Below are 18332 nucleotides of genomic sequence, written 5' to 3'. Positions count from 1 at the left end.
ATCATGCATTCATTCCTTGTAAAATGCATTTTCTCTGCCCAGTGAGTACACCCCAAGGGTTGCACAACAACACTTACCTTTCCAACAGCTTATCAACAAAAGTGGATGGGTTAGAATACAGAGCTACTGGAAGAAACTGAACATACACAGGAGCATCAGCTGGATTTTCTAGAAAAATTTCTTCTTCCTATTCAGAAAGAATTTTAAATAAGTTTACATTACCATTAATGCAATTAGAAATAGCTGTTTAAATGATACTATCACTAAAATAACTTACTGATGAGCTGTTTGTGTTGGTAAGAGGGAAGTTTAGATGGCGTGGTGAAGTAAGGATGGAGGGCCAGGACATTTCTGCTGTAATTTTCAACCTAACATTCTTCTGAAGATCTGTGTCCACTTCAAATACAGCATTCAGTCTGGAGAAACAGTTATAAAACTCACTTTTATGTTTTGCAGAAACAAATATCACTGAGATTCACATCAGTAAGATAAATAGCCCAAAAAATCTATTTGATGATTTGCAAAGGTACAAACAGTAGAAAGGAAAAGCTCCAATATAGCATCTACAATCCAGAAAATTAATTTTGCCTGCATAGGTACAGTAAATCAGTACCATCTACTCTAAATGCAATGGATGCACAGACTGTGTGCCTGCACCTCTGTCTAATAAAAATAAAGCAAATCTGAACAAGTCATATTTGGTGCTAGCTGTTACTTCCATCAGTGAATGAAGTTCTTTGCTATTAAACAACCTCCACAATAGACTTGGGTCCCCTTCTCCCACAAGTTCTCCAGCATGAATTGAAACTAAACTAAAAGTACTGAGCTCTCCAGTCAGCAAAAGAAACAAAATACTAGGCTTCAAACCCAGAGAAATATTTTGGAGAAATTCCAAATGTCCAAGTCACAATACCTCTCTTTTCAGTTATCTTTCCTTTCCCTGAATGTTCCTTTGCACAGCTGGGTAACTTTAAATCTCTTTAAAAGTATTAAATACTTTAAAATATAATAAATAATATTAAATCATTGTATATTCAAGTTAGAACTACTCCTTGTTCAGAACTAATCTTTAGCATTCTCCTTTACTGTTCTCTTCCTGTAGGGAATAGAACATTCTTGGAAGTTATTGGTGCAGCTAAATAGAGGATTCTGTTTAGATCAGATTTTCTCAGGAGTTAATAATATATCACCATTATAACACAGAAGTGATAAGGGAGGAATGCTTTTGTTATACTATTTAGTTGCATACAGACATTTTGGTTCTTCACATGCCTTTTTTGAAAGGGTAATCTGGATGCTATCAACACAAAACACATACACACTCTTGCTGTTTATGTTAACTCCTGTCCCTTTGACATTAAATCAACTTTATGTATGAGAAGGCAGATATTTAAAAGATATGTAGCAATCTACAGAGTTAAACTTTTCTAAATATTAAGTAGCAACCATTAATCTTTCTCAAGGTAAAATAGCAGAAAATTTTGTAATTCACTGAAATGCAAAACTCCTGGTATGGTAATGACAGAAAACCTTATGAAATCTTAAAAGGGATATTGAGGATATTATTTTAAAACTGTTTAAGCAGGGATACTGAACAACCAGCACAATCTGGTTTTGGAAATTTTTGCAGAGTAGAAACTGCCTTGCTGTTACAATCTTGTAAAGAACTCCAGCAACTCAGTGAATAGTAACTGTCAATGTCTTCTTGAATTTGGGGAAAATTATTACTGTTTTCTCACTTTTAAAATTCTCTCTTTAAAGATTTTCCAGAGAAGGCCAAGCAATTCCTTTTTGGCCCCTTCTCAAAGAGCACAGCAATATTAAGAAGCCTTTTATTCTATAAGAGCACACATATCACAGAATTAGTACTGACTTAAGGCCTGAGCAAGCAACAGGAATATAACACTTACCTATGGCTTGAGTTCTCTTTTATTTCTGTCCATTCTTTGAATAAATTCTCATGCAAATCCCAGTCAGAATCCCATGCATCTTCTTGCATTGCTATGCTGTGCTGAACTTTAGATTCCGCTGTAGGAAATAACATGGTTTTATAAATCTTCAAGTAAAATCATTACTTAAGGAGAAAACTTATTTGAAATTATTTTCATTATAAAGTTGAACTTTACTTACATTTAGATAAAAAAGGCAATCCTACATAACAATGATCTCCACACTGTAAACCAGGATCAAAATAAATATTTGCAATCTGCAAAACATGTAAGAGCTGATCAATTAAACAGAACAGTAAATCTAACGACCAAAGAAAAAAGAGGGAAGATTTCTGTTGAACACAGAAACTTAACATATGCTATATAGAAAAGAGAGCTTATAAATGTTTAGAAATAAGACATAAACAAACCTTTGATTTTTTTCCTGGCTCTAAATCTTCTTTATTACTTCTTAGTCTCTTATAATAAAACCTTACATCTTCTGAGAGGGACCGTATGTGTTGTATTTTCACTTTCTGAGAAAAGGAGTTCATAATGTTCAGGCTCTGGTGAACTACTTTCCCCTAAGGAAAATAAAAGGAAAAAAGTCTGTAGGATATGCATTTTTCCCTAGCATATGTATCTATTTATGCAGGCTGGCAAAGACCACAGCACTGCTGAAATGTTAAACTACAATTTTAACTACACTACCTTAAAGAAATGCCATTTGCAACACTTCAAGATAGTAAGTTTCTATGAAGTTGTATTTTTTACTCCATCTGCTTCCAAGCACAGTTCACCCTTCTTTGAAAATTAAGAACACCTGAAGTATCTTGGAAGGGCACAGACAACAGCTCTCTTTAATCAAATCACGATAAAAAATATCAGAAGAGGAAAGGCAAGAGAAAACTTCAGTTTGCTGAGCCTCCTATTACTAAAGGGAAACAGGCTTTTTGTAAAAGATCACTGCTGGCAATTAGAAATAGTAATTAGTCATTAAGAATTAAAAATAATCTGAAAGGAAGAGTAAAGGGAAGCTACAATTACAAAAACTACAGGTGACAGAGAGCTTTTAAAACCCTCTTCCTGCTCCCAAATGCAATTAAGACACAACACACCAAAACTACATTTAAGAAAAAAACCAGGAAGTTTTTTCCCCACACCTTTACAGCCTGCCTGCTTTTCCGAGTCAAACATTATTTCACCTTTTAAGCACAGAAAATTTAGTTTAATTGTTATTATCAAAATCCTTACAATGCTCAAGCTCTACCCTGCCTCAGTTGTAAATCAATGATTCCATGGTCATATTTTACACCTTAACTCAACACTCAACCCTGGTATGTAGAGCGGAAACAAATACTAGAAACAAAAGCAGATAGAAGTGCAACTCAGGACTACTGGGGAGACTCCAGATTTATGTTAAAAAAAAATCAGTTTGAGCAAATAGAAATACTCAAGGCTATCTTTTAATGAACATGTTTTTCTTGTTCCCCTTAAATCAATACTTCAAACTTTAAAAAAAAATAAATCTAAGTTTAAGTAGAGACATGGGAGAGGTCTTTTGAAGGTTCAAAATTTGCCTGTGGCCTCAGGAAACAGTCACATATTGCAACAGTCTCAACAGAAGTAATTGCAGAGGGAAAGAAAGTACAAGAATAAATCCTTAACAGTACAGTCCTGTTAAACTGAATTAGGAGGTATATCTGAGCTTCATCTGTGAATTCCTATGAGTAACAAACTGTCATCAATGGGACAAGATACAGGTTTGTTAAAGTGTCTAGAACAAATAAATAGTATTTTACTAAGACTTTTACACAGCATTTAGACATGAAACAACAGACAAGGGAAAACAATTGTTCAGCAGTAATAAGAAAAACAGAACAATGCCATTTAGCATAGAGGTCCTCAAAGATGAGCTTTGATCAGGGGAGAGTTGAGAGGTGGCACTGTGAGGCAAAGATGACTCTATGAAGCAGAAGTCAACAGAGCTAAGATTGGTTTAAATCAAGACACTGACCTTTACAAGACCTGTACACACTGTCAGTGTATTGCTGACAACCTTCAACAGAATACCAGAAATCACACTTAGGTACAAATACACTAAAACTATAAACAGACAGACAGCTCTGGGAACCAGGCAGCTGCAGGGGAATTACATCCTAAGTATGAACTGAAAAGCATGTGTTACTAAAATAGTAGCACCTAGTTATTCCTGGCTGGTGTAGCTGTCAAGTTTCTCCACCAAACACTGAAACAAAAAGACCTGATGCTATTTTAGGCTTATTTTCATAAGTAATAGAGGCATTACAGAAGAACTAAATGTTAGAGTAGCATGAAGTAAGCGAGCATAAGTTTAATTTGAATTATTCCAAGAAAAGTAAAAGTAAAACTAAGCATTTTATGTTCTCAAATATAAAGAGCTAAGTGATCAACTAATGGAAGTAGAATGTGAAGCTGACTGCTGTGAAAAGCTTAGGGCTTGAACACATTCAACAGTATATAATCTTGTCAAAAGTGATAATTATATCCAAATCTATACTCCCAAACAAAATGCAGGAGGCCAAAGATCCCCTGAAAGAATAATTGTCTGAAAACGTTACTAGAAAAGAAGTATAAAGACAATAAAAATCACAGTAATCTAGGGAAGAGAAAGAATAATGACAGCAACAAAGCTATGTCTGAGAAACACAGGTGCTATAAGAAGTATTATCTGCCAAAAGAAAATAAAGCAAAAGGAAATAAACAAAACAAACAAAATTCCCCCAAATAAAAACAAAGAACCCTCCCCCCAAAAAAATTGCAAGGCCAAAGCAAAAAAGCTCACAAACAATAATCAAACAAAAAAAAGGGGCCCCTCCCAAAAATCAAGCTGACAAGACTGTGGGCATATTACTATGAAATACTGAGAAGCTCTTCAGCCATTTCAGCTAGAACAAACTCAAAGGAGACTAAAAAAGTATTACTTCTTTATGGTCCAACATAGAACAAAGTATTTTTATGTGGCACTCAAAAGGGATTTTGTTCACATGAATTCTTCTTCATAATCATAACAATCATTTCAAGTAATTCTAGAAGATTCATATAGAGAATATAGAAACAGCTTTATGTCCAATGAATGACAGGGAACTGAATCTTTAAGCAATTTTAACTTATCAAAAGCTTATGAAGTAGGTAAAAATGAAGTTTTAGATGTGGCACTCAGTGTAATAAGTACCCATATAATGGTGAGTCTATATAGTAAAAAAACCAAAATAGATCTTAAAGATAAAAAACAACTAGTGATCTTTGCAACTGTAGGCATGACTGTTTGACCTCAAGAGTAGCAAAAGACTTCAGAAGAATTTGTGACACAGGAGATCAGAAGAAGATGGAATATGTGGCAATTGCAGCAAATATTCAGTCCTGAAGTCCTGCTGACTGACCTATCTTCCTCTGATGAGATCTATCCCATTACATGAGTATTCCAAGATCCCATTCAAGTGGGCTGTTGAGGAGAACTCACGCTTGGAACACATAGCAGAAAAACCCCAAACAACCCCCAAAATAATGACAAACTGATCCTAACAGTTCAGTAGCACAATCTCCCCAGCAATTTGACATAGAATTCAGGACAGTGGTCTCCCTTGAAAAGGGCATATAAAGACAAACACAGAAGGTAAAAATTTAATCCTAACTCTCTTACCGGAAAAGAAGGTGGAAGAAAAACATGTTTTGGGGAGCAGGTCAATGAGCCTACAGCAATCACAGCCTTCACTGGTATAGTTAAAATCTGGACAAAAAAAAACCCAAGAAAAATTTAGAAAAAAACTCTTTACATTTCCAGCCTTTAAATGCCTCTTCCACTTTTAAATTGCATAGAATAACAAAACCCTGAAATTCTACAATTAATGTAGTCTAGGATTATACAGACATTTAAAACATGAAGACATGAATTAAGATTTCAACCCATCATCATATTCTGAACAGTCACTGCATAGTGTCAGGAAGCACTCCTCACTTCCCTTCTACATGGAACAGAAAAGCATACTGAAAACATAAGCTCCCCAATGGGATATTATACAGGCCTCATTTGAATGAGGCTTACTTTGCTGGAAAACAGGAGAGTAACATCTTCAAAGCAACTGAGGGAAGAAAATACACCCAGCTTCTCAAAACATGGTGTTATTGTAATACCTTGAGACCACATTGAAAAAGTAGCTGGAAGGGATGGCAATGAGATTCAAGTACCAATACAAGTAGAATAACTTGTAACAAGCAAGAAAATAAAATGCTTCAGAATCTGTAGCTGAAAGGTCACATACATGCGTGGATATAATACAAGAAAGCTTAAAATCTCCAATAACTGGCAGAATTTGGGAATTTCTCATTTTCTGTAGCACCATCAGAACTACACAATCAGTGATATAATTTCCTGACCTCATAAGCACAGAGTCACATTTGGGGTTCTTTTCCATATATCACAAAAATATATTAAATACAGATTGCATTATTCATTAGACTCTGTCTCCTGCAAAAACAAGGCACATGAAGTTGAGGCAACCAGTTGTTCTCTTCCATAATAATCAGTGCAAGGATTCTGTTTTATCAACTGCCAGCAAACTGTGGCAAGCTGCAGTACGGTCTAGTGGGCATGGGGGTATCCAGTCTTTTTAAACCTTAATGATTCTATGACTCTCCAAAACAGTTTTCACATTGCATTTTGACAAAAATGGTTGATATTACAGCTTTGTTTCAGTAACTGATAATGTGGAGAAGCACATTGTCAGTGCATGACATGTCCCAAGATCCATGCACTGATGCTTTGAGGATGTGTCATGTCACTGAAGAACCCAAACCGCAAAGCATTAGGTCAGATTTAAATGGATATTTCTGAAAGCCAGACAAAAATCATAATAAAAGCATAAGTAACCCTTCTGTTGTATGATGCAGGGTTAACTTGCAAAGATAACCTGACATTTGGAGTTCCCTTCCAACCTCAACTCATGCTACTTAAAGACTAAACAGATCTTTTGGGCAATACCCATTTATTATACAGTAAATATACCTCATAATCTGTTGAGATTTGTACAGCTCCATCATGAATTCCTTCCAGTTCCTTCGCTATTAGATTTACTCTGAACACTGCATAATAGCCTGATGCGAGTATCACCTGTAAATGGTAGAAAAAGTCACCAATGTATTCCATTAAACAAAAAGAAATTTCACTAAAACCAGACTCAAAATCCATTTAAAACTACTGTCAGTGATAAACAATGAGTTCATATACATAAGTTACTAACACAAAAATTATCTATTCCCTTCTGGTGATAAATTTCCACTTATCCCAGATTAACAACAAGCATCATGAGGGTATTGAGATTGATTAGGTTTGGAAAGGGTAAATATAATGCTGCTCCTTAAAATAAATTTAGGAAGCCTACATGCTTTATCATACTCAAGTTCAGACAAAAATTAAGAATTCTTATCTCTCCTCTGCTAAAATGAAACTGAAGGAACTTGCAGAAGTTTGTCTCTTTTCTCCCCTCCTATATCTAGCTTTAAAGCAATGGATTCAAAGGTTTACTTACTGAAGACTGATCAGATGCAGTAGCATTTTGTAGTTCGTGGTGGTTTGCAATTATTGTTGTTCTGTTTCCCTTTTCAGTTGTTAGAAGTTCTACGGCCAAACCATCCCCTATAATATGCCAACTTTTTATAGCCAGCTTAAAAAGAACAAAAGGTATTGTTTTCAGTAGCAACACTGATGTAAATTTTTTAAAAGATAAACTAAAAATAAATGCATCCTCACCTCTATTGGATTGCTGTTGATGACTGCAAATAAGATGCTGGTAGCTTCTGTTGCACTCAATATGCCAAAATCTATAAATCGCTCCTCACTTTTTGGTGACAGTACAAAGTACTAGAAAGATTGATAAAAGTATTTTAGCATAAGTGAAATATAAAGTGTGCTCAAACTGCAAGCTCATTAAAAATCACATTAATAATTTTAATACAACACTATCATGACAATCTCAAAATTCTAAATGAATAAACTCCCTATGTAAAACTAAAGACTTTAAGGGAACAAAAACGAATTTTTCAGCAGACACTGAAGTAGAATAAAGAATTAAAGAGTCTATGAAGTCTGCCTCTAATTACACAGAAGTTGCCAAAAAAAGGGAAAATACTTACATCAAGAAATCCTGTGTATGCTCGGACAGGTAGGTGAAATTTAGAAGCATTGGTGATAAGTAGGATATTATTATCAACGTGAACAGATGATGTGGAAGGCATAAAATGAAGTGTAAAAATATATCTTGATTCATTGGGTGGAATTAAGACTGGTTTACTGAAGTTCTGGACCTAGATCAGTGAACAATGAAGACCAAGGTTACAACTGAACAAAGTGTATCACATTTAAGCATTTACTAATAGGTAAAAGCATTCACTGAAATGGGACTTACTTTAAACATTGGTTTTGCTTCTTCTGGTAACACAACATCATGTATAAGGACTGCAAAACTGAATGTGTTTGTTAAATAGATCAGTCTTTCCACAGAATCAGCAGGACTGTCACGGATGTGAAAGAGTGTGGCAGCATGATCAAATCCTAAATAACTACCAAAAGAAAACAGAGTAAAGAAAATAAAGATTTTCCTCAAAGCGTTTTCCTTACACAAAGAAAAGAATTCATTATTTCAAACAGCTAAAAAGATACATACCCCACTGCATGGTGAAACTATATTATCACTAGCACTATATTAGCACTACAGGGACATCAATAACTAAGTAATTCAAATAAGATAAGAAAACATGTAACTGAGAATAATAGAGGGACTAAAAGGAAGTGTTGAAGTATTAAGAAAATTTGCAGATCATGTGTATTTTTTATTAGCCAAATCATGTGTCTGCAGCACAAAGTTGTGACAAGGTAAGGTTTAGTTTGTTGGCCGTTAAAATAGTCTGCCAGTTCTGTTGATAAAATAGCACCTCACTTAAAATGTTTTTAAAGTCAACTTAGTCATACTGAGTAAATAAGTAACAAAACCCAAGGAAACACAGCATTCTTCCAAAATTTTGCTTAAAATCAAAAGCACCTTCTCAACCTTTACTTCATATGGCAATAGAACAGTGAATGTAAAAGCAGAAATGTTTTCAATACTGCATTTTTAAAATGTCTCATCTGCAGTCTTCAGCTGCTCTGAAAAACAAGTCACTAAGATCAATTCTAACTCAAGCCTTGAAACCAACTTACTAATGGCTAAGACTACTTCATCCATTTGTTTACAAACAGGAATAATCCCCTCTAATTTAGAGCATTTAGTTTTTGAACTATGTTCAGTTACTGGAAGCTTACCCATCCAACACTTCTGCTTGATACGGTATTTCAAGTTTGGAATAGCTCTTCTCTTTTGCTTTAACAGTTATTTTCCCAGAAGACTGTGATGCTCTTTTTGCTTTTGATGCTGCACACACAAGAACGTAAGTTTTTTAAAGCTGACAAAAATTGATCCATTAAGTTATACTAGAATGAGTGGAAGAATAAAACCACAGAGCTAGCCCAGAAATTAATTATCGTGGAAGGAAAAAAGTGGAGCTTAAGGGAATTTCAATAACCAAACTGACATGGTGTAAAGTATGAAACAAGAGATCCCAATTCTGAAATCTTCCTATTTAACACCAGTTAGATGACCTGCCCAATTTACTAAGCTTTTATACAATAGGGAAGCCTGATTGTTGCTGTCATATAAATAACCTGAACATGTCCAGAGGATCATTTGTATCCAGATGAATTGAAGTCTCCACTAAGAATATGGAATAAAACTATCCCTGTCCTAACAGGACAGAAGCTTGAGACTGCTGGGCCCCTCAATTAGAATTAGCAGTAGAGAGGATCTTAATAATGAAGAAATGAAAGACAAACTAAATGTTGCAAAAAGATAAGTAATGTAAAAACTTAAACTACACAAGCACCAAGAGTGACGCTCACAGATCTGCTCCAAGATCACAGAACAAGCAATGGCAGCCTGGTAGAGGTAGTGCAAAAAAAAAAAAAATAAATCAAGGTATTCAAATACTAATTAAGAGAAGCCACCAAGCCCCTAAAGCCCCTGCATGTAATTAGGACAGTTGAAATTGCATACATTTAGGGGTGGCTGCTTCACTGATAAGAATTCATCAAGTCAATTCCTTAAACACATTAAGCAGCTTAACTGGGTATTTTTCCCAGGAACCACCATTCCTTCTAAGACGTACCATATGTTAGCCAGTAGGTCCTCATATAACAATTCCCACCAGTCTCAAAATCTGCATGTATTATCACCTTAGGTTGACAGAATTCATCTCTTTCAGAAGTTATAAGCTAAAATGTACTTCACTTATTTTAGAAACCATGAGCTATTAAATTTCTAAAGTGCTAATCCATAAATGGTAATAAAAATCAATTCTTTCCTCTTTTTTTTATGCAACTTCTAAAATTATGTCTACCACAACTATTTCATGTGTAAGATTCCATTTTTAAGCAATCCAGGCAGAAAGACTTACAGCACCAACTAGTATCTTAAAGCAGTAACATCTGAGTAGTCACCACCATTTTAACAGTTGATTAAAATCTCTATAAAAACAGAGGTGCCTTTCTACAAAGTGTCAGCATAGTATTTAAAGTCACACTATGTAGGAGAAAAATCATAGAATACCAGGTTGAAGGAGACCTCAAGGACCCCTTGGTCCAACCTTTCCTGGCAGAAGTACAGTTTAAACAGGATGTCTCAGCACCCTGGCCAGATTGATTATAAGTGCCCAACACTGCAGAATCCACCCCATCTTGGGGAGATTATTTCATTGTGAAATAATGATTGTTTTCAATCATTGAAACTGATTGTTTCCATTGTGAAAAATTTTCTTCTTGTGTCTAATTGAAATTTCCCCAGGAGTAACTTGTACTTGTTACCTTGTTTGTTAGGATTTCTCAAAAACAAATGTCTGCTTAAAACAAAAATACATTTAAATAACCAGGGCCTTAACATAAGAATACAGTTATGTTTATTAGAAAAATTAAGAATATCTTCTCATCTGTATTTACCAGTCTAAGACACTTGTTCATCATAAACAAAGACAATCCTTTCAGAAATAACTGAAGTTCAGAAGAATTGTAAGCCTTTTCCAGGTAGGAAAATTCCATTTTCTTCTCAAAATTATGAATGGTTTTTTGTTTAGATAGTGAAAATAATCGATGAAACTTCAGTAAGTTTTCAGAAGCACTTGACAAGTTCTAAGAAGAGAGGAGCAGTACTTACCATCAAAGCTAATGCTTGCAACTTTGGTATATTTACTTTCAGAGGCTTTTAACGTAACGGGCTTGAAATATACTGTTATTGCTTCGTTCTGTGGTGTAGGTCTAACACTCTGCAAACAAAATATGAAGCATCTGTAAATGTATCATTGCTAACATGCTGTGAAACCTTTCACAGTGATAAAACTGCAACTACTTTTGGTCAAGCTCTTGCAGGTCTGTCTTTCCTGTAAGAAAGCAGCATTACAAGTGGTTTTAGAATTTTTTTCAGGTCCTACAAATTACTCAGTCAATATACAGGAAAGTAGGAAACAGTGAGGGCTCCTTGGGGATGTTGAATTAAGTGGCAGTATGGCCAGAAACATATTAATAAAACAGAAACCAAACCTTATTTAAATTAGGATTTAATTTTTGTTCTTAATGCTGCAGGGCTACAATAGCTACAATACTTGTTTCTGGTGCACTCACTAACAAAGCTGTTAAATGACTTGTGCAACTACCAGAGAGGATACAGACATCTCCCTTGTCTCTAATGCCATGCTAAGTCTGCAGAGAAAAAAAATAACTAACTGTATAGAGAAACATTTTGTAGATCTGTGATGACACTTGTTCTACACTAACACCTTACAAGGTCACCCTTTATATCTGAGGATTTACTGTTTTAAACTAAAGGGAAAAGGTAAATGGCCATCACTGGAAGAGCTATTGTGTCAGTCAACAGCCAGAGCTGATTTGTAGAGGTACTCATTGCTGTGCAGCAGGATAAGGGATTCCATGTCATCTGAAGACTCTACAGAGATTGCCAGCAAACCATCTAGATTCCATGGAGAAGGGGGGCATGAAGCATTTAAATGCTCTTATTCTTGTTTTGCTTAAAATTAGGATGGCTGCCATGATTCTTCCTCCCCAGCTGTCTCCTCCTGCTTTAAGAACAGATCAGCTGCTCACATAGCAGCTGTTAAGCCACAGCAAATCACAGGATGCTGCATTAAGAAAACTGAAATGAGTGCTGCCTTACCTTCTGCTGCAGAGGTTTAGCACCTGTCTAATAAGCAGCTGAGCCTTTCTTGGTCAGGGAGGAAGGCAGACAGCTAGTGGCACAAACCAATTACAGTTCTTCCAAGCCAAGCTGTCCTTGATTGTAAATTAAAGCCATAAAAGTGTGCATAAATAACTTAGTTCTGCAGACCACATGATCTTTAGTGGGAGCAAGCAGCACTACTCCTGCAGCTAATGAATAATCTCTGTTAACTCAAGCAGAGGTTTTGTATTTTAGATTTATAGCACTGACCTTTGTCCACCACCATATCTGCATACATGGGGTGCAGACATTTGGTATTTCTTTTCATAAGTCAATTAATAATTATCTCAATTTTTTTCTAATGAGATCCACACTACAAAACTAAAATCTTGGCAGATCTTTAAAAAAAAAACCCTCCTAAGGTAGATGAAATCAAAGCTGTGATAAAGTTCACAACTTCTGGATGACAGAGACAATAAATAGTTTCAGAAGCTCTTTTCATGCAAAATGCTTTCTTTAATAACTGGTTTGAAATAATGCTGATTTTCATCTAGTAAATCAAACTGGAAGTATTCAAAAGGACAGCCTGTTACAAAAAAAAAAGGCAGGTTTCAGAGGTGCATCTCTCAAACTACAAGTGAAACAAACCTACATGTATTTACTCAGAATGTCTACAGCTGGTGAATTTAGTTAAGGAAGGAATTTACACTGTTTTGTTGAAAATTTCTGAACTACATAATGCACATTTCCCATTTGTTGCTTGATTAAATGTTATAAAAAGAAATACAAAATTAAGACAACTAGGGAAAAACAAACATCCTTTAGGCCTTTAGGTATCCTTTCAAATTTCCTCAAATTTCAACCTATTTCAAATAAAGCTCAAGTAGAGTCTGTCCTGAAATATGCATTAAAAACCATCATCAAAACAAGTTCCATCAAGAATGTAATACCACCAATTTTCTCAGAAAAATTCCTAACAGCAACTTTTGTAGGGAAGAATAATTTTAAATAGACATACTTCAGTAACACATGGCTCTCCCACAGAATGACCCACTCAAGACTCCTGACCCTGCTCTGTGAAGACACATTCAATATTTAGCATAACTGCAGAAAATTAAGATCTTAAATGTGCTAAAGGACACAAAGAGGGGCTAAAACTTTCTGCTTTTGCAGGAGTTCTTGAGAAAGACTTTGAAGGTTTAAGGACACTTGGGCTACATGTATTCTAATAAACTGAAGAGTATGGGCTGGAAGACTGGCTCATGTTCATCTATAATGTTTACCAGTCAGAAGGCTCCTAAGCCTAGTTTTGTCTTGCCCACCTAGCATGGACAAAAAAGCCCTGTGGCTACAGGTAGCAGATTAAGGCTGGTTCCATTAGTGTCAGAACCATGTCTGAACTGTTTTATTCTCTTTTACAGACACAACTGTCAGAAATTTCTTGGCCTTGAGAAACACCTAACTAATTAAAGTTCACCTACTCCATAAAGAATCAACCAGTACATGGAATAAGCTACTGTATTCCTTGATAATTTTGAGATGCATACACCTAAATGTGAAAACACAACACAGAAGCAAACTACTTCTTGCAGATTGCTAAGAGAAATTAACCCCTATTCTTAAGTTGGGACAGAACATAATACTTTCTTACACAAACACTTTTGTTTTCAAACTGATACAATTCAGCTTCTCTAAGGCTGTCCTGAAGTTCCTGGATCTCAGGCATCAAATATGATCAGGACCTCAAATTTTGAAGTATCCCTTTGCTTTCAGCAGTCAAACAGGCTTAAAGCGCCATAAGGAAACACCAAATTTACATTATAGAGAAGGGATAAAACAAGTGTTCAACAACATTTACCAGATTTTTGACAGAATGGCTTAATTGTTGCAGCATGACTAGTTTATCCAGTCATGAAATAAGCATTATTATCCTTAATAATGGAACAAACCCTACAAAATGAGGGAGATATTATAAGTAGTTTTAAAACTTGAAAATTATTTGCTTGCTCTTATCATCCTCAACCAGTTTGCTGGACCACAGCATGATTAAGTGCTTGAAGGCAGAACAACCCCAAGTCTGGCAACAGTACTAGCAGTCTCTCACACACTGATGACCTGAAGATATTTAGCTCCTCCAGCACCCAGCTTAAACATATGCTAAATATAGCCCTGGCCTTTTCTTCTGACATTAAGATGAAATTTGTCACACAGTCTGTCTCACTACTTTTAAACTAGCTCTAAAGGGTCAGAAGTCTATTTGTCAAGCTTTCCTAGAAGTAAGTTATTCACCAAGCCCCTTCTTGGTGAAATTCTTTATTCTTGCTTTCCACTTTGAAATTCATTGATTGGCACAGCAGTAGAAATTCACCAAGTGTTTCAAAAGCTAGAAAGTTTACAAACTTCCCAACAAAGCTGTCCCTTAATGAAAAGAACAACTGACTTGTGATTGTCAGTTGATGTGTTTTTCAGTGTGCCATGTGATACACTGAAAAACACATCATGTCTGGACCTGTGTGGTAGCTTTCTCCTTGCAAAAGCGAGTCCCAAAGGCTTTAAAAATACCAAATCAACTGCTTTGACACACAGTAAAAAAATTATTTCTCTGGAAAAGTTTTGTCATTATATGTATAAAGGTTATCAAGTAATAGCCTTCCATTAGATTGGTATTTATGGTTTACAGCCCATAGTCCAAAGACACTAGCTTAAAAAAAAATGGATGGGCTTGGGTCTTTTTTTAAATGAAGGAGTATGAATTGGGCACTACACAACCAGGTAGGTATTAGAAGTGATATTGATGGTCTGAAAATGTGGTTATTTGCATTGTACACCGCAAGCATATTACACGCTTTAAAAAAAATAATAAAAAACCCCAACCAACAAGTAAACTGTCAAATCTAAAACAAACTTGCAAATACAGCTGGAAAAATAATTTATTGACCAACCCTCTCAATGCAAAAATCATATACCTACACAGGTCTTTTTGGTGTTTAAGAGTCTCTATGGAAGTTGTGCCATAGCATACAAAGCCATGATTCTTATAAGATCACCTGACCTCATTGTTGTAATAAGCATCAGGACCTCAACAAAAAAGGATCTTTTTGCAGTATACTGTAAGAGTCTCTTGTCTTGAAAATTATTAGTGAATAACAGCTTAGCAAGCACTGCAATGGTCTATTGTCACTGTGAAAACTTATCTTCCAGTATCCTAAGATTTTGCTAGAACTCTACTATTAAAACACTCTTCCTCATAGTTGCAGCTTCAAGCTTTATAAACACAGAGATGCTCTCCAAAATCTCAGTAAGGAACCTTTGCCAATCCTTCAGTCATTCTTTTGGCTTCTCTGGTTCCTTTTCAACACTTCAACACTTTTTGAAGTGCACTGGGACAAGGTATAGCTAGCTACACAACTAAATCTGGAAAGGAAGGAAGACAGGAAGGGAAGAAGGAGGAAGTGAGAAAAATAGTGGGCAAATGAGAAAAATCACACAGGAAGAAGGTATGAATGAACAAAGGCGGACTACCAGACTAGTGCTGAATTTCTGAAGTAAAAACAGAAAGTAGAAAATCCACATTTCTACAATTCTGAAGCTGGCTGCACTTCACTTTCAGCTCCAGTGGTCTTACTGTACAGGGCCCTAGAGTCTCTGCGTTCTTTTGTTATTTCAAGCAACAAAGCAGATAAGCTCAAGAAAAAAAGGGTAATTTTACAGGCAGCTCCTGAAAGCTACTCTTGGCTTATCTTAAAAAATTATGTTGGGGAACCACTTTATATACTGATGTGTAAATGTGATGAGGACAAAGAATCTTACAGAGACTGTATTAATCTCACGCACTGAACATGAATTATTGTTCTAAAGCATAAGTTGCCAAAGGTTCAGATATTGCAGGTACAGTCTAAAACTGCTGTTCAGAGCATTCAAAGGAGACTATGATGCAAATTAATTTTAACATGTATAAAAATTATCTGCTCTGCTATTAAGTTACATTTTCAGTCACACATCACCTAGCTTCTAATTCTGACCACTATATGGTAAACCTGTGAATCATCAATTTTTATGAGAAAAAGTAAATCCACGTAGAAAGTTTCAAATTGAAAGAAATCAAACTTACTGTAATTGGCACATCTTTTGTTCCTGAATTTAATAAATGCAGATTTAAAATTTTTGGCAGATCTGTTAAAGAACAAAAAACACACCTGTCTATTAGGCTATTTTAACATGTGAATCTTATATAAAGTCATTTACACTAGCTGGTTTCTTATTTACCTCCATTGTTCAGTGTTAAAAAGTTATACTAACATGACAGAATAGCCAGTCAAAATCGCTAGTCCCAACAAAACTGCCTTTTTGTGCATTAGCAGGCATTACATACTTCAGCTTACCACTCATATTTCTAACACATTAAGAAATGAGCAGGCTAAAAATACTATAATCAATGGCTTTTTCAGATGCACCATGTTCAGAAGAAATTACTCTTACTGGAAAATCTTTACACGTTTAGGAAGTAGCATGGAAAAGTTCTTCAGAAGCTTTTTTTAATTGAACAGAAGATAAATACTGCTTTTTGTCAGCAATAAATCCCTCTTACAGTTTCAAAAAATATCTCTAGTTTTACTACTTTCTGATCACTAGAACTTTTACTACTTTTTTAACACTAAACAACATTAATGTTAAATGTTAAGCCCAAATGCGTTACAGACAATTAAAAACAAGATCCTATCGTAAAACATTTGATCAAGTTTGCCCACCCTCACTTCTCCCCTGTCTGAAAATTATTAAGACTTAGAAGTGAAGCAATTTTCACAAGTTCACAAACTAATTGAACTGAAATGCTTTTCAGACTAACCCATGTGCAACTGTGTAACATTAACCTTACTACTGGACTTACAACCTGGTGTGCAAACTACTGCTTGCTTGTACACACCCCAAATACTCTTGCATCTGTGCACTATTGTGACCCACTGTTGTAATCTGTCTTTTTAAAAGCATCATTCCACAAGCAACCCTGAACAGTACAAAGGTACTGCGCTTTCCCCTCCCCACCCTATTCCTGATCAATACTTTGAGAACTGAAGACTGGTTTACCTTGTGTTCGTAGTGTACCAAAATCTAGCATTTCTGTTGATGAATAGATTCCTGGTGCTTAAAAGAAAAGAATAAAATTACAATTTTTTTATTATACTAAGAGTTAATTAATTTGAATAATTGAAAAAAAACCCCAACCAAAACGCAAAACAAACCCAAAAAATCAACCAAACCCCAACCACTCTTTCACAAACCTGTTGTAACTTCTACTTCAACAGGCAGAATAATAACTTCTGTGTTGTCTGAGGCATTTGTTTTTATTCTAATGAAGGCTGTATGATTATCTGCTTCTCGTGAAGAAAAGCTGGCTCTCATCACTCCTTTTGTTTCATAGGGAGGTATTTCCTGATAAATAACCAAAGCACATCTATGAGAGTGCAGTAATTACAAAAAAAGCTGTCACACCAAATAATTACAATAGAAGCATTGAATATAATTGTGTTAAGAGAAAAAGCTACAATAGCAGGAAGAGATAGGCTTCATATAACTAAAATTCCCATTAAATTTATAAAGGATAGTTGTAATCATCTAATAGGACACTGATTAAAACTAGGTATATGCAAGAGAACTTTCATGTCCCATTTGATTAAGTTAACAATTCTAGGATTCTAAGTTTTATGTATTCAAATTGTGGTTAAAAAGACAGTAGACTACATTAGCAGAATCTGACAATAAACAAAAGATAGTCAGAAAAAATGTTGACAGTTATATCAAATATTGAATTTGCATACTGTTTTTTCTCCAAAGCAGACACAGGCCATACAGTTTCAGTGCTAAACACAAACTAAACCAGTGCACAACTCCATTCAGCTAGAAGCTTGTGGAGCTCCACGTTTATTAGTCACCATGTAATTTACAAGAGAAAGTAAAAAAGTAATTTCAGTTGCTGTACCATGCCTATTCTGTCGGTTCTAATCTGCATTCATGGTTTGAAAGACATCTCTTTCTGTATTTTCTGAACACATCTGCAGCACAAGACTAACTTCAGCACTACAGCTGAAATACTAACATCAGATTGTCTTCCTCA

General features: G+C 35.3%; 1 protein-coding gene across 1 annotated transcript in view; it reads right to left on the bottom strand.

Moving 5' to 3' along the window:
• Window positions 1-18332, bottom strand: part of TMEM131 (transmembrane protein 131) — a 93693-nt gene that overhangs the window by 23715 nt on the left and 51646 nt on the right. The window contains 16 exon segments of the mRNA XM_054271685.1: window positions 78-187; window positions 278-416; window positions 1911-2028; window positions 2131-2206; window positions 2360-2512; window positions 5611-5697; window positions 6973-7077; window positions 7496-7630; window positions 7717-7827; window positions 8100-8270; window positions 8372-8525; window positions 9265-9373; window positions 11204-11312; window positions 16332-16393; window positions 17306-17362; window positions 17500-17650. Coding sequence (XP_054127660.1) covers window positions 78-187; window positions 278-416; window positions 1911-2028; window positions 2131-2206; window positions 2360-2512; window positions 5611-5697; window positions 6973-7077; window positions 7496-7630; window positions 7717-7827; window positions 8100-8270; window positions 8372-8525; window positions 9265-9373; window positions 11204-11312; window positions 16332-16393; window positions 17306-17362; window positions 17500-17650 — 1847 coding nt within the window.

Source organism: Melozone crissalis, unplaced genomic scaffold, assembly GCF_028551555.1.
Source record: "Melozone crissalis strain CALT ecotype California unplaced genomic scaffold, PUWL_Pcris_2 ptg000013l_1, whole genome shotgun sequence".
Lineage (NCBI taxonomy): Eukaryota > Metazoa > Chordata > Aves > Passeriformes > Passerellidae > Melozone > Melozone crissalis.
The sequence above is the reverse complement of the archived record's forward strand: the minus strand, read 5'-3'. Positions and strand labels throughout refer to the sequence as shown.